This window comes from Pholis gunnellus (genome assembly GCF_910591455.1).
Source record: "Pholis gunnellus genome assembly, chromosome: 16".
Classification (NCBI taxonomy): domain Eukaryota; kingdom Metazoa; phylum Chordata; class Actinopteri; order Perciformes; family Pholidae; genus Pholis; species Pholis gunnellus.
Window position 1 is genome coordinate 12,339,208 of NC_136543.1, and position 22,983 is coordinate 12,362,190.

Sequence of the window (22,983 nt, forward strand, 5' to 3'; positions counted from 1 at the left end):
GAAAAATTACAAATGATTAGCATTGAAGATAAAATGAAGATGGCTAGTGCGAAGGCAAGCTGGGTCAGTACCATAACAGAGAATGAGTAATACAAAAAGAAATAAAAAAATAGAATAAGAAAAATAGAAACAAAGAACTGATAAGAATACAGGCAAGGCTAAAACATGTGTTTCAAACTTTTAAGATCCATCTCATGTGCACTCATCCATATAGGTAAACCTGCTCCATTGTGTGACTCCACTCTGATACTTTAACCCCTTCTTTTCCTCCCACTTCAACTTGCTTTAACATTCCAATGGAAACCATCTTTTTTTTTTTTTTTTCTTGTGTGTGGCACTTTCCATGACCTCTGATTCCTCTCTTTACCTGCGACCACTCTCCAGGCCAATCATAATGCTGCTTCAGACAATACAGGCCAATCACAATGGAGGTTCTGTCCGAATTCAACTGCAAAAGAGCACAGGACACAGTTTGTAATTAGTGTGTTGCTATTTATATCAAATATTGCAAGTTACGTTTTCTCTGGAAGTCTGTCTTACCAATCCTACAGGTCTGTGTCAAACCAGGCCAGCTGGTTGCTGTCCATCAGGTCCTGGGTGTGGCCAAGGTCTGGCAACGGATCAGTGTGGTGGCCCAGGTCGGGCAGAGTGTCAGTATGATAGTCAGCACCTTCCATCATGGGGTCCAAAAGAGAGTCCTGGCCGTAGGCTGCTGGGTAGGCCCGGTAGGCTCCATCTGGAAAGACAAAAAAAACATTAAATTAGTGAATAGGATACACGTTGTTGTATTCTAAACAAATGCCTCGTGACCAGCCGTCATCGCTGGGTGGCATTAAACAACATATAGATATAATTAAGTTTCATATTCCATGAACTATTTGGGAGAATACAGGCACTTACCATCCTGCCTGTAAGCCAGGGGGTCTCCCTGAGCTCCCATATCCAGTCCCAGGTCTCCGGTCTATAAAAGGAAACCGAGTCATGAGTAAAGTTTGACATAAGGCAGCCTATGTCAGCGAGTGGAGGTCTTACAATATGTATATAGTGTTTACTATAGAATACTGATATTGTTGAGTTTATATATTTGCGTGTGTGTATTTATACACATGCGTGTACCTCGTTCCAGGCCATGGGCTCAGTTCTGAACAAAGAGCTGGTCAGCTCCACTGACAGACGTTTCTTGTAGTCCTGGGGCTTGTCCTCAGACATGCGGAACAGGACAGCTGCAGCATAGGTCGCTACAGGAGGCAACACACAGCAACACAAGTCAAGCACACGTAGTCTACACAAGTACACAGACAATCAAAAATGCGTGCACGTATACTTACCAACGCCCTCGTTACGGGAGTGCAGCAGCTCAGTGAGGGGTGCGGTGGCTCCTTCAGCTTCAATCGCCTCAGCGGCTTCCTTGTCCTGAGCCAGTTCACACAGCACACCTGCTGCCACACGCTGGATGTTCTCCACTGGAGAATACAGCAACTACAGACAGTGAATAGCAGAGAGAAAGATTAGAGGTTTGATAAAAGGCAAGAAAGAGTTGTTGACGTACATGTAGCGGAAAAATAAATCAAGAGAAATGTTTGTCTGTAGTAAGATTGGGGTTAATGTTTCACCTGGACAAAGAGTGGAATGGTGTTGAGCCCTCTGATGACAATTCTGTTGTGGACGTCCCGGGCCAGGATGTGCAGAGCTCCTGTGCAGCCTTCCACTATTTCCTCCATACGCACACCCTCCTGTGTGTGTTGGGAGCGGGAAAGATTGAAGTCAAATATGTAAAAAACTCTATATGTTCAAATAAAGAAAGCTTTAAAGGGTTGTTGGCTTGGTTACACACCACAAACTGCTGCTGGTTGCCTCCCATGCTGGTGCGCCTCTGGGTGTCCTGGTGAGCCCTGACGAGCAGTTGGACCAGTCGGGGGATGGCCCCCTGCTCCCGCAGAGCGCTGTGGTTGGCTGGGCAAAGAGCCAGGTTGCGGATCAGACCAACTGTAGCCTAGATAGGGGGGGATTTAAATCTATATTAGTTAGCTGGAATTAAATCATGTCAATCAATCAATGTCAGGATATGAAATGTTTATCTAAAAGAATGTCTAGGTGCAGAGAAACTGAGATGGCTAGTGACCTTGATTAGTGGCCAGTGGGACGGAGGGTGCAGTAGTTTGACCACCACAGGCAGGCCGTAATGAAGGCGCACAGCATTCTGGGCCATCTCAGCATCCTGGTGGCGGGAGGTCAGGTGACGCAGGGCACAGACGGCTGGCTCTGTGATGTCTTCTCTGTCGCCGGCCCTAAGCACGGTTCGCACCAGAGCCTCAATGCCGCCAACCTAGCACGTCATAGGATCAGTCGGTGGAAAGCAGGTTAGTAAAATAAGACTAAGAATAAACCCTCTACACCCCACAGACATGCAGACTTGCGGCCTAATGTGTGTATAATACGCACCTGGCAGACCATGAGTTTGTTACTATAGTTGTTGCAGGTCAGGTTGGAGAGGATGCCAGCAGCACATGTCACGACATTGATGTCATCACTGCCCAGCAGCTGGACCAGGGTTCCCAGAAGACCCTCCATTCCCTCCTGGAGAGAGCAGAGGACGGGTTGGACGGGACAAAAGAAAGCAAATGAGGGGTGAGGAATGAATACATCCTAAATAATTTAGCATTTTGTTTTATCTAATACTTTATATTAAATGGAATTCTATGAGTGGGCCAACTGTCCAAATAGAGGCTCCGGTCATTCTGTTCATACATATTGAATGTACATTAGCATCTGTGTGAGTTGTACCTGTTTAGTTGCAGCATCTGAAAGATTCCTCAGAGTCCAGAGGCAGTTCTGGACCAGACGCTGGCTGGGGTCAGTCAGGTGAAGCCCCAAGGCCTGCATGCCTCCTATACACACACACACACACACACACACACACACACACACACACACACAAGCCAAAGCACAACAAACAATTACATCAGGCAAAGTTCACCATGGTAGCAAACCACAATTAGAAAATGTAGACCAGGACGTTCATGTATTTTTCATTGTATTGTTTCCATTGTCTGTACATACCAGCCTCTACGATAGCAGGCTTGTTGCTTGAGCAAACAGAGAGCACCTTGAGCACTCTGCTTGTGGTCCACAGCAGTTTCTCATATGTGAAGGTCCTCATGATGTTGACCAGGGCCTGAGGACCACCACTGGCCAGAATGATCAGCTAAAAACACATACAGGTTTATGTTTAGATGTGCTACGAACTGCTGTCAGTCAGCACACACGTCAGGGGGCATCTAAACCCGAACAGAATGAATGTTTATCTTCCAATACCTTGCTTTCCTGGTTTCCATATGCAAGGATCTGCAGGCAGTCAGTAGTGATTGCCAGGAACTTGACATTGGTGTTAGACAACAGGGCCACCATCTTCTGGAGTCCTCCAGCCAGGCGCACCGCCATCTTTGCCCCTTCCTGGTGCAACAACAGATTGTGCAGCGTGGTGATGGCGTAGAACAACACACTGTCCACCGGCGAGCTGAAAAAGGAAAAGAGAAACATTTTTGTAGTCTTATTTAAAAAAAAAAATTAAAATAAAAAAAAAAAAAAAATCAGGCTTTCACCACTGTTCCATCCTCCATTTGAAGTGTGGTAATAGGATCCCAGGTGCAAATTCAAACACACACATGTGACATCCAACAGGTTGGAACTTGCCAGCCAACTCAGTGTTGTGGCTGTATGTTCTGGCTTTTCATGGGGATTACAAAGAGAAAAGTTAGAACGGAGGACATTTTAACCGCTTCAAATGGGTCACGCTGGAGAGAATTCTTTGAGAATGTCGCTGGTGGGTGATGATTTTGAGCAAGTTATTTTAGAGGGTAGCCACTATTTGACGGTGATTTTCTCACATCCAAGCAAAGTGATGAGTCAGCTTAGATTTGACATTGTTAGTCTACTTGCTAGTTAGTTGAAGCTGATAGTTGGTGAATCAGACTAATGCTCAGTGAAAGGTATAACGTTAACACCGTTTGTCTTCTTTTGCACTTGACTCATTATGTGCTTAATCATGATTGATGGGCTCTTAGTACATTGGTTTTTTTAACTGTTTCCAGTCGTCCCCAGAAAGAGCTAGAGAGAACGAGTCAGAAAATGAACACATTTTTGGCATTGTCTTAAAAAGGCCTATGTGATTAACATAACATCTGAGCCTAAAACAAACATGTGATGCCAATTAGTGGCCAATGGGACGAACTAAAAAGTCAAAGTCTGTAAAATGGTGTTCGAGCACACAATAGCTGCCATTCATTGATTCAGTGCTAAGAAGAAACAACACAAACCACTTTAAAGGCAGCTTCTTTGCATTCCGGTTGCTAGTTATTGACCATTTGGGCGGGTGGATACTGATACGGCACATATGCCGTGAAGAGCGCCACAATTCCTCCAGTTTCTTACCCGAGCATCTTGACCAGGGCAGGAATGCCTCCGGACTTGAAGATTGCAAGGAGCCCCTCGCGATGGTGGGAAAGGTTGTGCAGGGTGCCAGCAGAGCAGCGAGCCGTCTCTACATCACCGGTGTTCTGCATGGCACGAACAACGGCCGAAACCATTTGCGGGGAGCGCATCAGGGCGTGACGCGACGCCTCCTTCTTTGACAACTGATGCACCATTACAGCAGCTTTATTCACGACGACCTAGGACAGACAGGGGTGCATGTTTTAGAACAGGATGTAACACAGCAGGCACCATTTTTGCCTTTTTGAGTGTTTTCATGTGATGATTCACTCCTTAGGACACATACCTGGTCCTCATCATTGAGCAGTTTGGTAAGCTCAGGGATGGCACGAGTGGCCAGCTCGGCATCGTCTTGATAGTTAATGAGGTTGACCACAGCATGCTTCAGCATCTGGGAGGGCTCTGCCAGGCGCTGCACTGCTGTGGGGTGGGCAGCATCCAGCTGGGTAGGTGGGATCTGAATGCCCTCCTCCAAAGTCTCTGGGAACATGGCAGCACGCACACGCTGGGCCCGGGTCATGGCATAGCCCTCCATGTCTGAAAGTAATGCGAGACGGCGATGAATATCGTGACAATGTCGATCATAGATTTATACCATTTATGCCGTAGCAGCCATCATGATATATGCATAATCTCGTATACCTGTAGGCTCAGGAGTGAAGGGCTGGTTGAACTCCCAGTCATAGAGAGATGGATCATCCTCCTCAGCATCAGGGTTTCCCTTGCCACTCAGAGATGGTGCTGTGGTCGTTACTCCAGACTGAATGCCTGAATCCAGGTAGGACTGCTGCTGCCACTGGCTCACTGCAGCCTTGCTGTCTCCCATTGCCATGTCCAACTCCATCAGATCAGCTACACAAAGGGGAGAAATTCGGTGAAACAAAGGGTATGACTGAGTACGAGTCATCTTTACCTTAAACAGTTGCCTGTTTTATGCAAATACTTTTTTAAAGTAGTGTGAACTGTTTTAGTAATTTAACATTTGTAATCTTGAGTTAATGCAACTAGGAGTTGTAAGAATTAAAAGGAGGTTAGTTCACGCTATTTCTGTTGAGGCAAACAGGAAAAAAGTGGAACAACAAGGAAAGAAAAAGCTTGAGCTCCTCCATGCCAGATGCCCTCAGGTACTGATCGTAATTTAAAAGTATGTAAAAATCGAATTCCTCTTTTAATTCCCAAGTTTTTTTCTTGGAGAATAAACTCAGATGAAACACGATATACATTTCTTGGGATACTGTGACATGTGCTCGCCTAGCTCCCATTTTTCCAACTTCCACAAGGATTACGTTATTTCATGTAATTATCTACAGAGACGCTCTTGTGTAAACTCTTGTGTACATACAAAATAAAGTGTTAACGGACTCTGTTCACATCAACATGGAAATACTTTATGTGAAAGTTTTTCATACTTACACTGGGTAGCCATTGTTCTTGCCTGCCCTCAGCCCGCACAGCAGATATGTCTGCGTAAAAGGAAACAAGTGCACAGGGGGGGAAATGAGACAACTCACAACCTTGAGTTCTTGTTTGCTAGAGCCAAACCTAATCGTAATGTTCATGCGTTTTCTCCTACGTGGTCTCAATAATAAGTCCGCTGTCTTCCGCGCTAGCGTTACCTGTGATTCAGACGCTTGTTTGTCTTGCTAACGTATAGCTAAGGAGGGGAAATGCCGAGCCTCCACCTCCAGCCGAGAGAGCAAAGTGGTGGGTATTTCCAGGCCAGCACGAACACAATTCACCATTCAGCGGCAAAGAACATCAAAGGCATATTTCTCCCCCTCCCCCTACTACCACGGCCAAGTTCCGACCTCGCAGCTTGGGTTTCCAGCGAGAGAAACTACCCGCAATCACTTCCATGACTCCTCCTCTCGTGGGGTGTCTCAGTAGGAAGCTACCTAATCAAAACTAAAACCCCATCTAACTGTACAGGTTACATCAACCAATAAACACATTTTTTTTAAAAAGGACATGATTCAAGACAGGAGCGCTAGCGTGTATTGGCCACCAATGCTATAGCTAACAGGTTGGTTAGTTTACCTTGAGAGCTCGCTAAGCTAAGCTAACGTGCGTAGCTAACCGCTAGTTAGCTAACTAGCTAACATAAACAAACAGTTTAGGGCTTCACTCACAAACGCATAAATTGTACCGACTTGTCACGAGAAGCATCCGATGTTCTAAGTCATCGTCCTTACAAATCGGTTCATTGCACAAATCGTGACTTTCAAGAGAACCCTCCGATTTTTTTAGTTCTGGTTTGATTAGCTTAGCTAACCAGGACGTATGAAAAGTAGATCCAAAGCGCCACCGTACAAAACCTGCTGTGCTGCCAGCCAAATCAGAAAACCCCACCGGAGCCCCCTCCCAAGCCAAAGATGATTTTCTTTGGTGAGGCAAACATTGACGCGCGGTGAATACGTTACATAATAGCTGTAGAAAACATAGTGTCTTTACCAGAGTCAAGCGGCTCCTCCGTGGTTCTTTTTGGGGAATTTTTGTCCTTTCTCTTGGCTGGAAATAGGAAAAGGGCTGCTAGGTGAACCACCCGTAGAAGTCCGAACCACACCCGCTGTTGCTCCGCCGAAGATGTTGCTTCCGCCTGTGCGATCGCACATCAAGATGGCGAGGGGGCGAAAAAATACAGTATTCTGCCGCACTCGGAAAAATAGAGCGCCATTTTAACTAAAAGTTTTAGCATAGAAACTGATATTTCACAGCTGTTGGCAGATATTGATGTCATGTAATGTTAAAAGGAATTCGGCCTTTGTCAGTTTTTACATTTTTGAATCACGTAAATGAAAGATGTGTGATAGGGGAGGGCGAGGAGCATTCATTGGAATGGAATGTGATTCATGAGCTGCTGTGATGTTATAGATGGAGTTAATTAACATGCAGTTTACTCAGAGACACAAACAGGGCTATATCATTCATCCATATATCACATTCAATTCAAACATGAAAGGTGCTTGTCAACCATCATCCACGTTTCTCATACTTTTACTTCACAGTTAAACCAAAGGACATTTTGCTAATGATAAACTGCAGCGGTTAAATGGGGAGGAACAATCATAGACCACATGGTTAAACCAGATATCAAGTTGTAAAATACGATGATTGAATCTCATTTTTCGATAGAAAGCCATAATCCAATCCCATTAAACACAAAGAGCCCATCTTAAAAACTAATCATTGATTGTAGGGGGGGGGGGGGGGGGGGGGGGGGGGGGGACCTGCAATGGCCACAATAACATGATACTCCTCCATTGTATCCATTGTCTCTACAATTGCTTTTGTGGTGACATGAACTGCAAAACTTCAATCTATCACTAACTGATTGAAGGCGGACAGTAAAACATAGACATACTTGGGTGTATAGGCTACATGTGGTTTTAAAAGGGTAAAACACATTGCCTATATGTTTATTCTTGAAATTGTATAACATTGCTTATTTATGCATCTCCATTTTGGGCAATTATTCACAGACTAGCTGTAATGAAATTGCAATGCACCTTACTGTGTAACATCAGTCCACTTAAATGAATAACATGCATCTTGTGCATCTACTTCAGCTGCATTAAGTACACAGAACCAATAGGAAAACATGTTTTGAAATATTTGTATAGCTATATGAAAAGATAATGTGTTGATATTAAACAAAAACGAACAAAAGAGAAAGTGTCACACAAAGTCGAGCGCATGTTCATGTGTCTGATGCGTGTCATGGAGTAGAACAGGTCACAGTCCAAAGTGTATAGGGAAGCATATCAGTATCACTGATACCGCATGAAATAGAAACGGAAAGTTACAATCATTTATGTTATATCACAATCAGTTGGAATATTTTCTATTTATATCATTCAAACAGTGACAGAAATGTGTAGTAGGCTGATACAAATATTCAGTCACACGCCTGCAAGGGGTATGAATAATATCAGAGTAAGAGAAATAACGCAGACCACATGCTGCCAGAGCGAATGGAAGTGTGACGTGATTTATTTCAGCGAGTGCTTATGGATTTTCATTAGTTTCTGCTTCTTTTGTCAGTATGTGGGACCAACATCAAACCCTCAGGATAAAACTAAATTAAGCTCACCCACTGTCTCCAGCTGTGGCAGAGAGAGGAGCAAGTCGATTTCATTTACCCAAGTCATAACAGATGCTGCAGAGTAAGCACAAAAGATAATAGAAAGCACGACTGCATGCCGGCAAGACACCGTCAGAAAATTAGACAGTCCAACATCTCCTGGTAATGATAGTCATGCAAACACTTTCTAACACATTTTTGATCTATCAGGCAAAATTAGTCTGTTATTCCTTGCAATCAGTCATGCAAGTTTATTTCCAGTCTTCTAATGATACTAATCTGAAATGTATCATATTTATCTGCTTAGAGCTCATTAAAATACTGACACATTGACGTGAGCTGTACATAAACAGTATTCTTATAAAGATATCAAGAGGAATTATTCTGATACAAGACACTAGAGGATCGTGTAAATATACTGAATATAAATCAGCCCTTTCTAACACTTCACCATCACAAAATATTACATTTCATTCAGCGTGAGGAGAAGAGGAATGACTGGTAAAATAAAAACAAAGAGAAGCCAGGTGGATGAATCCGAATAAATACACCTTTTATTTGACTGATTATACAAACGCCAACACAGAGCTCTGAAATAACAGGACCAATCAGCGAGACAATGACTGTACATTCTTGGTGTGACCCTCCGTTGTTCTGACTCCCTTGCCCGCCCACCCACCACCGACCCGCCCGCCCGCCCGCAGTAACTATGGAACTGAATCACTAGTGCTTCTTTCTGTACATGTAAAGCTCAGCTACCCCACCTACCCTCTACCACCCTCCCCTTTCAGTGCACTGTCTGTTATCTACAGGTTTGAGCAGTATCTACCACGAGGGGAAGTTTGGCCAATCGTAGAACTGGGTTGGCATGATGGACCCGGGTACCCTCTCTACACAGGACTAATGCTTGAGTTTGAACTTTGATCTGAAGTATTTTTTTGTTTGTTGTCGTCATGTTTGGCTCGAGTAGTCTATCAAGACAGTGCTGCTGTAATAATAATAGTGTATGCACTGTTTTAAGAGCTTGTAGTGTAAGAGCATAGTCATGTTTTTGCCTTTTGGTTGTAATGCAAACAGCCAAAAATCTCTCGACATACAGGTCTAGGTTGAATGACTTCCCTTCCTTCTCTCCATCTGCCTCAGCATCTCTCTCTCTCTCACTCACACACACACACACACACACACTCACTGTCACACACACACATTCACACGAATACTGGTATGTACGTCCCTTCATCTTAAAAAACATGACTGTTTGCAATTTAGTTTCAGGCATTTTGTTGTTGTTGTTGTTCTCAGTCTCTTCCTCTGGCCAAGTGTGACTTGCCCCACATACATTAAACACACAATTATCCCTATGATAAACCAAAATGCAGTTTCTTCAACATGCACCCTTCAGCAGTTCCTACAGTAAAAACACCAACCATCTCAAGAAATGGATGGATAAAACTCCCTCTTATTCATTCCTGCAATCAATCTTTTTCAACCCACCTCCCACTTCCTCTCATCCCGACCTCCACAGCCCAACTGGTCCCCCCCCCCCCATACCCATACCCATTTACTCTCATGTAACAGACAGTCTTGTATGTAACAGTGACAAATGCTCGCCCTCAGCGCAACAGCCAGGTGGAGAGGAGAGAGGAGGGGAAGGAGAACAAGGTGCTGGAAAAGCGGTTTGGGGTGAAGAGAGAGTGAGTTATTCTCCTTGAGGAGAAAGTGAAAGACGATGGAGGGGGAAAGTTGTGTGCCTACATCCCTCTTTCTCCCCGCATCTCTGTAATGGAGTGGAGGGAGGAAGAACAACGGAGGCGGAAGGTGACTGAGGTGGGGCGGGGAGAAGGAGAGCAGGGTGACGTGTGTTGGTCTTCATGTGTCCTGGCCGTCGGCGGCAGGGGTGTCGTTGGCATTGGGCAAGTCCGAGTCAGTCTCCCTGCTGGATATGCGGTCCAGCTCTGCCTGTACGTCGCTCAGGCCCAGCTTCGAACCTGCATCAAGTGTGGGTAGACTCATACGAATTGGTGCTATTTCACAGCAAACATTTTAGACACAGTGTTGCGTGGTTAAGTCACAATGCAATAAGCACAAAGGCAATTACACATGGTTAAAATAAGACCTGGGTGAAGTATTGATTTAGTGTTGTTAATTAGGCTATTTTTCTAATCTAATACTAATATTTCAGAAGACTCGACTGGTTTCAGCAATCTGAGGTGCAAGGCCAGTATGATAACGGACGGATGATTGCATACTGTGATAGAGAGCTGGTAAAAGACTTTACCTCAGCAATTGGATTAGTTTTTATAAATAGTTATTTATGTAATTCCTTTGATGTTTAGATAGTATGAAATAAATTGATTACATCCAAATTCATTGCAATTAAGTTGATTTCCTATTGTAATGATACAAATGAGATCATATTCTACCCCATCTTGTACAAACAATAGTTCTTATTGCACTAAAAATATGTCAAACATTCCTTTAATGCAAGAGACAAATGTTATGACAGGCCTGCAATTTTTCTCAGCTGTATGTTTCATACGTTAGTACAAATGTGATCTACTGCATCTATTCTTGTAGTTACTGTAATATTGAGCATGTCTGATAGTTGCATTGTTAACTGAAAACCTTACATCATTTCACAGAGAATAACTGAATATTGGGTATACAGTACATAGCATGTGGCTAATATGTTGAAAAGTATCAAGCTATATATTTTTCCCATATCGCCCAGTCTTAGTTAGAATCATGTGCAATGTCTGTGGCAGATGTTAGTGATGAGAAATGCAATGCAGCATGCCAAAAAAAAAAGTGAAGGATCAGAATGGTGACAGGGCACTAGGAGGAGAAACATTAGGGGTGCAATTGCCTTTAAATCATCAGTCAATCAAATGATCCTGACATGACTGGTACTTTTCCCCGCCCCGGCCAAATTCGTGAAAAGAAAAGAGTGCAGCTCTGATTTTTTACATAGTTCTGGAAGATGCCACTAATATGAAATTAAAACACCTATTCAGTCACAAAAAAAACAAACTGAAACACTTCGTTGGTTTTAAAATGCAGAAGTAATTCATTAGCCATAGGATCATCTCATGAACCAACATGTCAGTTGTCAGAAGTTTGTGACTGTCACATAATCTAGTAATCTTAATAAACAAGTTAAAAAGGGAAATTGTGGCAATTTTCAACCTTCTTTGTATCGTCGCAATGTGGGTGGCATGTCCAAATGAAGGCTGTTCGGCCTCATTTTGCGGACTATTGCCAGTGGGTGAGCGGGGAGCTTCGGGCGGCGGTAACACAGAGCGTCGTTCATTAGCACATACCACCCACAATGCAACGAGACAAAGACAGTAATTTACAGCCCACAGTAAAGTCCATGTGTTTTTGTACAAGAAGTACATGGGTGATACAGGAAGCCTGAGCCTGGCAATGTTCCTCCTCGGTTGCTGGAGAAAGTTGGAGGCTCATGGGGAGCGAAAGGGTCAAAGGAAATATAGGGATGCTTCTGAGAATGAACAATGGCATACACAAGCAATAATAAACGAGGAATATCTCTCTCACACACACCTTAACGTGGCCAACATCCTCTGACTAGTGCACACACACACACACATTAGGAGTGATGTTACCAGTGAGATTGCACAACACAGTTAGGAATGAAAAGACAGTCACACAGAGCTACAGACAGGCATAACGATGATGGGTGTTTGCTTAGACTCAAGACCCTTTTATGATTTTCTTTACCATGTGTTGTGTTCATGTCTGGAGCAGAGGACAGGAGAGTTAAAGAGAAAATGAAGGATGGCAGGTTGAAACCAAAAAGAAGCCAAGTAATGAGAGGTAACTGAAAATGGCATTAAACGATAATGCTGAATGACAAACGTTTGAACACCAGCGCTATATAACAGCCTCGTGTGTATTCTCACCTGACTTGCGTACTGTTCCTGGAGTGTTGTTACCGCCACCTGGCGTCCCGGGCCCCCCTGTACCAGCTTTCTTTGTCAGTAGACTGTTGAAGAAGTTGGCCAACACACCTTCACTGGTCTGACCTGCAGCATAGAGACACCAGAGTTTAAACACAACACACACAGACACACACACACACACACGCGCACTGCAGTGATGAAATGCATGACGTACCCGACTGTGGCATTGCGTTTGCTACGTTGGCCGCTGCGGAGCGATTACTCGTCCTGGGTGAGCCGGTGGGTGCTCGACTGGTGGTGTCCTGTGAACGACGACAGATTGTTTCACACATACGGACATCGGCGGGAGCGTTCCTTTATCTTACGAGCCAAAACTAGAGAAGAAAAAAAAAAAAAGGAGCACTCACCACTGGTCGCCCTGCTGTCACAGCGGGCTGTTTGGCGAGCAGCGACTGCAAATTAGAGCACAATATGCACATTCACTCTAATTAGTATTTAATTAACATATCAGGACCCTCAAGTGAGATTTGATTTATTGAGTACAGACAAGCTGCTAAACACCTGGCATAAACACAACCAAAACGTTTTCTGACCTGGAGTTTTACCAGAAACACTTGGTCATCTTCGGCCTGAATCTCCTTTTCATGTACAATCTGGTGACAAGCAAGAAAAAAAGACAAGAGTTTAAAAAAAAAAAATACCAGTCCTTCCTTATAGCTCTACAACATCTATTAAACTAGATTGGATAAAACTTTCATCATTCTTGCAGGGAACTTGCTTGGCGCATTGGCTGTGAAAATGATGCAGAAGGTAATGATACATGCTATTACAGCGGTAATCAATCTGTAGCGCTGTAAGCTTAGCTCGCCTCAGAGGATCTTTCAAAGTTCGCTGTTTTTAGCAGGAGCTGTACCTTTCTGACTGGCGGTTTGACTATTACTTCCTCGAAGCTGTCGTCTGCTTTTACTGTCTGGAAGTTCTCGTGAAGAATGGCGATCTTCTTCTCATTGTCCCAACCTGATGGACTGAGAGAGGGCAGAGGAAGGGTTACAAACCAAATACAGGTGGCCCCACAGTCCTAGTACACACACACACACACACACACACACACACACACACACACACACACACACACACACACACACACACACACACACACACACACACACACACACACACACACACACACACACACACACACACAAAGGCAGGCTTACATGAAGACGGCATCTCTTTCCACCACTTGTGCCGGGCAGTGGAAGGGAAAGCCGTAGAGTCGGTGGACCAGATATTTGTACAGGATGTCCAGGTTTTTCATCTCCTTCACTGATGTGTAAACCAGAGATGCCCCGTCTGACAAGGCCGTCAAGGATATTTTGAACTCCACCATTTCTAAATACAGGAGCAAAAACTAAACAGCATAGAGACAGAAAACCTGCATCTCTTAATAACAGTAGCACTACAGAAATACATATTCTAGCTTAGACTAATTGGCGAGCAGCACACAAAAGTTGAAAGAACGAAGGCGCTGTGTAATCTTGGCTCATTTTAAACACAATAACACTTGAAAATCGAATACCGCTTTCATTCAGCATGGACTGGAGACTCTGAAAAACAAACTATTTCATGCAGTACTAGGTAATCTACCGCATGCCTTTTATGGAATTCTCTTTGCAACAAAGCAATACCAACAATGTTTCAGATACAGCGGACAATGGTCAAAGTACTGCAATAACAATACTGCTGGGAACTTTGCCGTTGGCCTTTAAAAAAAAAAAAAAAAAAAACACCTTGTAGTGCGAGTCACTCAGTTGTATCGCCATCCTTCATCTCTGAGGAGTTGGACGTGAGGAGAGAACAGGCCAAAATGTGAACGAAGGCCTCGTATTTCAGTCAGCGGTATTGATCAACAGCCCCATTAAAACCCCTGCGTGGACTGTTCCGAGACCAATAGATTCATTTAGTCCCCCCCCCCCCCCTTCCCCCCCCGACACTATAAACTTTTGTTTGTGCACTTATTGGCTCACAGCAGAAATGTTCAGTGAAGGATACACTGCAGACAGAAACGTCTGATGTGAGACTGGATGAGGTCCAGGTGTTCGTCTCTGTAGTCGTGCTCCTTCTCCAACGTGCTGATGGCGTCACACTGAGGTCAGATAAGTAGAGGACAGAGACAGGTGAATGTGTGTACGTAGATGCAATGCAATTCAAAAATATATATATATATACACAAGGGCCATTGCGTTTGGAAATGATTGAACATTTCCACACAGGTTTCATTAATCCCAGAATAATGACCAGCACACAGAGTCCAATTAGGATTTTAAGGTAAAAGTTAAATATGTTTCATAGCCAGCAGTGAGTACGTGAGTGTGTACCTTGGTGCAGACCACCACCACTGGTATTCCCAGGTTGTGTGTGAGTGTGTTGTCTCCTAACGGCAGCAGCACACTCTCCTCCTCATCACTCCTCCTCTGTGGGGTGCCATCCTCTCCACTTCCTGGCTCTGTGTACTCCTGGAACTGTTTTACAACTACACACACACACACACACACACACACACAAAAAACAACATTAACGTGGGTTATAATTTTAAACATGTGGCATATCGTTGTCATAAATGGGACAAAACCCTTGATATATATATATACACAATTTGTTTTCAAATTCATCGGTCAGTGTGACTCACGTCTGTGCTCCAGCTCCCGCAGTGTTTCTGGGGCGACCCGGAGTTTGTCGATGTGTTCCCTAGCAACGGCCGCCCACTTCTGGAGCGAGTCCAGAGCATTCCACGGCCGCGACATGTCAACCGTCATCAGCAGCAACGTGTTGCCGATCGAGTCCACTGGCACGGCTACTCCCTGCAGACCTTTGTGGTAAAGGTCTCCGTCTAACACCCAGGCGTTACACCTAGTGTGGTCTACACACACACACACAGGACACATCAATATAAATACATTACTTCAGACGTACTCTGTGGTGGACTTCAGACATTTATTGGTCAATGAACTGCAAGCCACTGCTGGTTACCATCAATGTCGTCATCATGGACACTGAAGTAGAGGTATTCCAGGCCACGCCCTTTCATGAACTCTTCAACCCCCTGCAGCTTTGCAACCAAGGCGGTCTTCCCCGAACCCACCTCACCTAAACACACACACACACACACACACACACACACACACACACACACACACACACACACACACACACATAAAATCAGTACAAAGCAGAACAATGGGTAGTAGAGAAATGATGGGTTGTAGCCTCGTCCATGCCGGCCTCCACTACTATAGTGATAATAACATTGCAGTTAAGCACTTATACCATAAACATCTTTCAGTTTAAAAGAGAGGAACATGTAAAAGCATGTTAAGTGGCATATTAGCTGAAGCCAACACACCACACCAGTGCTGAAGGTGTACCCTTTGTCTATGCATCCTGCTGCCGCTATCATGCTCTGAGCTGTAGTTACATACTGCAGGGTTAAGAGAAAGGATGTAGTGTGCACCAAACACCATCCATAACTAGCATTGCACACAACTGCACAATTATAGGGCTGCAACTAGAGATTATTTTCATTGATGATTAATCTGCACATTACTTTCTTGATTCATTTATCACTAGGTTTACAAAACGCCTGAAAATAGTGACAATTTCCTAAACCCCAACCAGCAAAAGGGACAAAAGAATGCATCAGATCCTTACCATTTTTTTCTTAAGCGATTAATTAATTAGCAACATATTTGCAGGATTATTTTCTGTCAATTACCTATTTGATTAATTAACTCATCGCTTGAGAACTGAACACATGTGTGGAGCATATATATACAGTAAACAATCCACTTGACTAGAGCCACACAGCTTCATTATGGAGAGTTTTCTGTTTTCATGGAGGCTCAAACAGCCATAATATCCTGTATTTATATATTTATTAACAAGGGACTGTAGCTGCATTTTTCCTGCCATCATTACTAACCTCAACGCTGGCAACATGACATTGTTATTGTTACTGTGTATGTAGTAAAGGTCAAGGCTTCATCAATCCTTGCACTGGGCCGTATCATGTCGACAGGAGGACTCGCTGCATCATGAAGCAGAGCTCGCTGATGTTGACACGGAGAGCAAAACAGACAAATGGCTGTAAAGCCACACGACGGCAACCAAATCGCTGATTAGCTGGAATGAGTAGCAGGCTGCGGATTATCCCTGTCGGGTGTGTAGTGTATGCAGCGTGTGGACACGAGGACAGAGCGAGACGGTGATGGACCCTCTCGTGCTTCGGTCACATAGAGCCCCGTGGCCTCGTTCAACACACACACACACACACACACACACACACACACACACACACAGGCTGATGGTGTATCTGATCCCCTCAGCATCATCTCCACCTAGCTGCTACTAGCATCACTGGATGCATCAGTGGATGCTAGAATGACTTGCAGTGTTTCAAAGCGGCCCGATTCTCTCTCATAAGATGATGGGGGAGTGCGTGCGTGTGCGCGTGTGTGTGTCTGTGCAGGCAGAACAAAACACACACCTGTCTGTCTCTCTCTCTCTCTCTGCTAGGCGACTCAGGCGCTACCAGGGTTTGAACACAAAAGCACCATCAGTCCACAGCAAGCTAGCTTTGCTATGGAGCAGAATTAAGTCTAACAGGTTGAGACGAAGCTAACGACGCTCATTGGCTAGCACAGGAGACTGCAGACATTCACAGATACCCACCCATGACCAGGACATTCTTCCCCGACGGTAGCTTAGATCTTGAATGGGTTGACACTTCACTCAGGATGGTGGACCTGCAGACACAACAGTCCCGTTACAACACGGCAAAACAAAGCTTCTTCATTGATTAACACACAACGACTGACAGCGAGTAGCTTTAGCGAGCTAGGTGCTGCGGTGTCACCAGTACAGTCTGGTGCTGATGCTAAGCTAGCCTCGTTAGCACGCTAGCTGTCAAAACCATCCTCATCCCCAGCACAATGGACCCCTGCTCGCCCGCAAACGCTGCTCATGATAACCCGTCTTAAATAACGTATCGCCCACCATAAGTCCTGTCCGTCATCCTCCTCTGGGTTGGAGTTCTCCAGTGTGCTCTTAGATCCAGTTGAGGCGGAGGATAATAATGCACTCCTCCCTGAAGTCGCCATCTTCGCAGGGCTTGTTGTATATCGAGCAGAGCGCCCGGATGTAGCCGCTGCGTGCTAACCCTAGCCTGGTGGTGCACCGCTCGCCGGGGCCGGGGCGTGGTCCGCCCGCACAAAGCTGGGGTCCTTCACTCCAGACATAAAATGATCTCACCCGCAAAGTGACAGATCTGGACCGACTCCCCCCCCACACACACCACTATACAGGAAGAGAGTCCACAGTACATTATTAATTTATCTAAAATAAGTATGTGATGAATAGGCTAAGGGGGGAATTAATGTATTAACATCATATAGGCTAATGTTTGTGTAAATTGGGACTGGGAAATACGCAGCCTAATGAACACAACAGTCTGGTGGTATAAAGCCCAGGATTTTATGTCAATTATAAGCTATTATAAAATAGTTTTGCCACAGTGTGCCCTATGCTTGTCCCTGCCGATTTATCAGAATAAATCAGGATAAATGGGCTTTCATAGGAGCCGCACAAATCCGATTCAGACTAAATATCCTCTTAAAATCGCTGCCTCATAAATCAATGTTTGGAGAATATGGCAACGGGCCTAAGCCTTCAGGATTGAGATAAAGCTGTAATACCGTGTAGGAATTGGATGCTCTTCAAATTGACTATTATGCATAGACTATATTAAAAGTTGAAATTAAGAGCACCAGTGATTTTACAACAGGTTTAGACAATAACGAGTAAAATAAATTATTCAATCCAAAGTAATGCAGCCATATTAATCTAAAGTAGCGTAGTTTTGCAGTTAAGCAGCTACTATCATTTAGAGAGTATCAGAAGTCAGTGCACATTCAGCACAGATTGAAGATCAATCAACATCTATTTGCATGTAACCCTTGTGGGTGATAATCTGATGATAAAACAGTAGCCAACCAATCTAATCAGCAAAACAATTCGAAACTAATACACATGAAACTAGTAATGATAAAACCAACAATATCATTAAAAATAGCACTGAGAGAACCTCTCATTTTTAATTACAGCAGCAAAAAAAGCTTCATACGTTCAGACGACTTAAATTGATCTGAACCAATGAATCTGGTGGGCACAGCGTGAACTTTAATAAGTACCAAGTGGTCTCAGGTGTGCGGTCATCGCCTATTATAAAACCGCTGAAGCACATCGCAGCCAATCAAAACTGAGAACCGGAAAATCCGTTTTGCACGTGTCAGTTCGCCGCAACAACCACGAGATGGCGCCGATACACTGTGCTCCGAGGCCGCTGGTCCCTGGGCACGGTGCGCTCTCTGCGGCCCCCGATGGAGCCAGCGGATTACAAACTCTAGTTAAGTGGCGCACCGTCCTCCTCCTCCTCTTCATCTTTTACCCACAGCAAACCCAGGCGCGCGGAGTGCATCCTCACCGTGCTCGCCCTGTGGGAATTAGAAAGCAGCTCTCTGACTGTCAGCGGCAAAAACCGGCCGAGCTCTGCAGTGTATAGGGGGACTGAGGAGAACATATAGACAAAAGAGTGAGGAGAAGGAGATGGGTCCGGAGGCGGTGAGGCATCCGTGATTGTCAAGTAGGCTAAACGGCAGTGAAGTTCATCGGCTCTGCTCGGATCTTTTCTCCAGGTCGTTGAGGTGAGTTTTCTCTCTGCAGGAGATAGGAGCAGGCAGCAGGGATAGTGCATGGCTCACCCGATGCATGAGATTTGTGGAGGTTATTTCCAAACATTTGCACTAGACATTTTTTTTCTGGATTGTCTTATAAGTAAAAGGCGTATATAATGAAACCAGACGATTATTGCCCGATGTGTCATATTTATTGTTTAACAGCTTGTGAGACTTTGTGGATTTTTTAAGGCAAATTCTTCTGTAGAATAAAATAAATCTTAAAACTATAATTTTTACAACGTATCAGGCAACAGCATATTCTAATGAAATCCACAGTGACTTGAGAGATTCTTTCTTTGGGAAAATACTGTAAAATACCTCGTAGGCTACTCTTAGAAAGCCTCTGCTTTCATTTATCTTTGCTGGAGAGCTACAAAACAAGATAAGCCCTATGGGAGAGGAAGATCTGCTTCATTCTCTGTCTATCTTTTCCTCTCGCCCCTCTGCTTCATTCACTCTCACTTGCCTTCCTTTCTCCAGTTCCTTCTCTCACTCCATCCCTCTAATCCCCCCCTCTCACAACCTCTGTCTCCCTCACTCTCATTGCTTCTCTCTCTGTGTCAGCTCTAATAACACTGCGAGTTCGCAGCACCAGACTGCTTCACTTCTGATAGTATACTCTGTCTTTTCTCACTCCCAGCCGCCTTTCCTCTGTGCACTCTTTCAGCTGAGCATGTTGGTGTCGACTGATGAATATTCCATATAGGGTTTGCATTACATGCCACATATAGTTCTTTAGTTTTTGCTGCCTGTGTTGTGTCTTGATGGTGATGTTACTCCCCTTTGTCTGATATTCAATATGTGACCGAGCAATTCTAGTAATGTAATGTTATAAACCCTCCTTTGGATAAATCATTAATGTCACTTTTGCCACAGTCAATCTAAACACGTGCACACACGAAGGTGAATGGTCACACACATTTGCACAAATACACACTAGGCCAGGGTCATGGCAATCAAGCTCCAAAGCATGATTGATTGTCACAGAGTGGAGAAGCTGACAGTGAGGATCCTTCGAATGACTTTTAGACATCTTACACCGCCCACCAATCAATCATTACTATTCTGGTTTTTGTTTGGGTATTATTTTGATTTACACACAAATTTCAGAGCACACAAAACACTTCGTTACAAATCGTTCAGCCTTTCAATCTGAAATTTGCATGTTTATGCCGGTGATTGTAGCTTCTATCGACAGTAACGCAGTGAACAATTGCAATTTTCTGCAGCCATGTTTCTTCTCAAACATTTGAGAAATGGCCTGTTATTCAATAAGTTTATAATTTTGAACAAATCAGGGAAAAACACCAAAATACGTAATCCTTCCTTACCAATGCATTTGATTTGTATTACAGTAAATATGTAAAATAAAACAGCTGTCAGCTTTCCAAAACACCTTTTCTCGTCACAAAGCTATTGCAAGATCCTGTGACGAAGTGTGATTTGAAAATTCATTGTCACCTCTGGCAATGTGCAACACATGTGACAGCTGATGCTTTGCTGTACTGTGATGGCAGATCCGGCACACCGCTCTCCCAGATTACAGTAGCTGTAGAAATTGTCCACATCCTCCTTCACTTATCAATGTCATCTGCTGTCACCCGAACAGACAGGCATCTGCTGCTTCTCGCACACACACACACACACACACACACACAGACACACACACACACACATGCAGACATGTCACCACCACGCATCGAGGCACATGCAGAAAACAAACTAGCGGCTTGCCACCTACACACAGGTCTCTGCTGTATGCCACACACCTGCCCTGTGGCTCTGTCCACGCTTGTTTGTCTGTATACCGGCCACTCAGTGAGCTTAGCTAAAAATAATCACCGCAGCCAAGACACACATGGAACATGAATTATGGAAGACAGAGAGCGCAAGAGAGAGAGAGAGAGAGAGAGAGAGAGAGAGAGAGAGAGAGAGAGGGAGAGACATTCAGGTCAGAGTCAGACCCAGTTCCAAGAGCTTTGCTCCCTAAGGATGATACTACTAGACCGCTGCATTAATATTCAGTTTGTACCATTCTAGCACATCCGACCTGCGGTTATCCTTTAATTTGAACTAACTGGACTTGAGGCTACCCGATGTTTCAGCCCAGTTCTCCATGTACATTACGGGGCTGGGAAAATGGAGCCATGCATTTTGAGATTAATTATATATGCAATGTATAATTTCCAATGTAATAGTAATAGAGTTATAGGTGGTGTCAACTGGATCATGCTGCATACTGGGCAGGCTTTTGAGTAAAGAGCACATGTTGGAAGGTCATTAAAGTGTTATTGATTATGCTTTGATGCATTTTTAGGTGTACTATCTACTGTCCCGTACAAAGTGTTCTGTACTGTACAGATTGATAGTAGTGTCATATCTTTCCATTAACTATGGAGCTACAGTCAGGAGATGCGTGGCTCAGCTAAGCATGAAGACTGAAAACAGGGAAACAGATAGCCTGGCTTTTTCTAAAGGTAACAAATTCCACCTAAAGCTCACTCAAAAGTGTCTGCACAAAAGATGAATGATGAGGTATAAAGTGTAAATAAATGTTTAACAAAACGAAACACTTTAGACTTTAGATCAAGCTAGGCACGCTGTTTGAAGGTCCTGCACACCCACACTGGTGTTTTCAGTACTTCTTAATATCTCTGGTCAGGTTGCAGGTGGGTGGAATTATGCTGGGAATTACATCAAGGCACAAGAGTCCCTGTATTATTAAGAACTATAAAGGTGTTCGCTTCACTCGAACAGGTGCAGCAAAACTAAAAGGAGAGGGAGGGAGATGACAATCAAGCTGAGTCCGCACATGCCCACACAGGCCTAATTAAGCAGAATAATTGAAATCACCTGTGTAGGAGGTTGATGGATGTGCAGGGCCTTTCAGATCAAGAGCGTTGTCCCTTGTAACACATGAAACTTTATTGACACGCGTGTGTCATATTGATCGTCACTGCTGTATACAAAAACTCCTTTAATTAACAAGTGTTGTATAGTTTAACACCTAGAGGAGTATTTGGATTTTGTGTTGGAATCGGCCGACAACAGCTCTCACCTTGAACAAATAAAAAGCAGCAGATATTTTCAGCCCTCATTGTGATTATGGGGCTCACTGTCTTTGCAGCTTTTACTGTAAAATGTGATTTGAACTAATTCCATGATTAACTATTCATTTCCTATTATCGCGGGGAAAAACGTCTGTCGGGTTCGATTAGATGCTGACAGTATTCTATTTGGGGACTGTGAACATTATACACTGTGTGGAAACCTGAGAAGAAACCCTGCCAATTTGTTCTGGTTACTCAGCAGAGCTTGTATCTGCATGTGTGTGTGTGTGTGTGTGTGCGTGCATGTGTATACAGAATGTGTACATACATCCGAATGCGAGTTTGCATTAACATGCATATGCTTAATCGTGTTAATGGTGTTCATCCTGTAGGGTATGTGTGTGCATTGGTGTGTATTTGGGGACCTTGCTTGATATTCAGTAGCTCCAGAGTCCTGACCTTGAACAGTTTGAGTGCTTTCTGCTTAGTCAGGGCCACTGCATCTGCTCATGTGAAAGCAAACAACAGTTCATCTATCTGTCTGTCAATCTATCTTTAGAAAGTAACCCTGTCTTTTATCCTCTCTCTCTCTCTCTCTTTCCCTTTCTTTCTCTCTTTCCTTCCTTTCAGTGTGTGATTGTGTGTTCAGC

The 22,983-nt window shown here is 44.1% G+C and overlaps 2 protein-coding genes across 4 annotated transcripts; both read right to left on the reverse strand.

Annotated features, from left to right (window-relative positions):
- Positions 1-236: 236 nt before the first annotated feature.
- LOC306707919 (catenin beta-1-like) lies at positions 237-7,071 on the reverse strand. Of its 2 annotated transcripts, none has more exons than XM_079175575.1 (17): positions 6,943-7,071; positions 5,905-5,954; positions 5,134-5,343; positions 4,778-5,028; positions 4,432-4,670; positions 3,316-3,517; positions 3,061-3,205; positions 2,785-2,888; positions 2,443-2,577; positions 2,123-2,326; positions 1,835-1,993; positions 1,614-1,733; positions 1,329-1,479; positions 1,117-1,238; positions 901-961; positions 541-736; positions 237-448 (listed from the first exon to the last, which is right to left on the reverse strand). In XM_079175575.1, exons 2-16 carry the CDS (start codon positions 5,915-5,917, stop codon positions 546-548), a joined length of 2,307 nt encoding a protein of 768 aa, XP_079031701.1. In that variant the 5' UTR covers positions 5,918-5,954; positions 6,943-7,071; the 3' UTR covers positions 237-448; positions 541-545. The 2 variants fall into 2 exon arrangements, with proteins under 2 accessions (XP_079031701.1, XP_079031702.1); XM_079175576.1 differs by lacking the exon at positions 6,943-7,071 and adding an exon at positions 6,621-6,692.
- A 2,218-nt stretch (positions 7,072-9,289) lies between these two features.
- dync1li1 (dynein, cytoplasmic 1, light intermediate chain 1) lies at positions 9,290-17,659 on the reverse strand. 2 transcript variants are annotated; one of them, XM_079175466.1, is made up of 14 exons: positions 17,545-17,659; positions 17,221-17,294; positions 15,523-15,639; positions 15,182-15,412; positions 14,871-15,025; positions 14,545-14,638; positions 13,710-13,845; positions 13,406-13,517; positions 13,086-13,145; positions 12,900-12,944; positions 12,707-12,794; positions 12,493-12,615; positions 12,311-12,328; positions 9,290-10,557 (listed from the first exon to the last, which is right to left on the reverse strand). In XM_079175466.1, exons 1-14 carry the CDS (start codon positions 17,646-17,648, stop codon positions 10,439-10,441), a joined length of 1,476 nt encoding a protein of 491 aa, XP_079031592.1. In that variant the 5' UTR covers positions 17,649-17,659; the 3' UTR covers positions 9,290-10,438. The 2 variants fall into 2 exon arrangements, with proteins under 2 accessions (XP_079031592.1, XP_079031593.1); XM_079175467.1 differs by lacking the exon at positions 12,311-12,328.
- Positions 17,660-22,983: the final 5,324 nt, after the last annotated feature.

Bases quoted from the DNA above. Each gene is read 5' to 3' on its own strand.
- LOC306707919 (XM_079175575.1), bottom strand. The intron at 1,734-1,834 runs GTGTGTAACCAA...CAACACACACAG, and splicing joins GCAACCAGCAGCAGTTTGTG to GAGGGTGTGCGTATGGAGGA. The intron at 737-900 runs GTAAGTGCCTGT...TTGTCTTTCCAG, and splicing joins CCTGGCTTACAGGCAGGATG to ATGGAGCCTACCGGGCCTAC.
- dync1li1 (XM_079175466.1), bottom strand. From the start codon at position 17,648: ATGGCGACTTCAGGGAGGAGTGCATTATTATCCTCCGCCTCAACTGGA. The intron at 15,640-17,220 runs GTGGGTATCTGT...GTGTGTGTTTAG, and splicing joins GAAGAATGTCCTGGTCATGG to GTGAGGTGGGTTCGGGGAAG. The intron at 13,146-13,405 runs GTACAGCTCCTG...GCTTGTCACCAG, and splicing joins TCAAACCGCCAGTCAGAAAG to ATTGTACATGAAAAGGAGAT.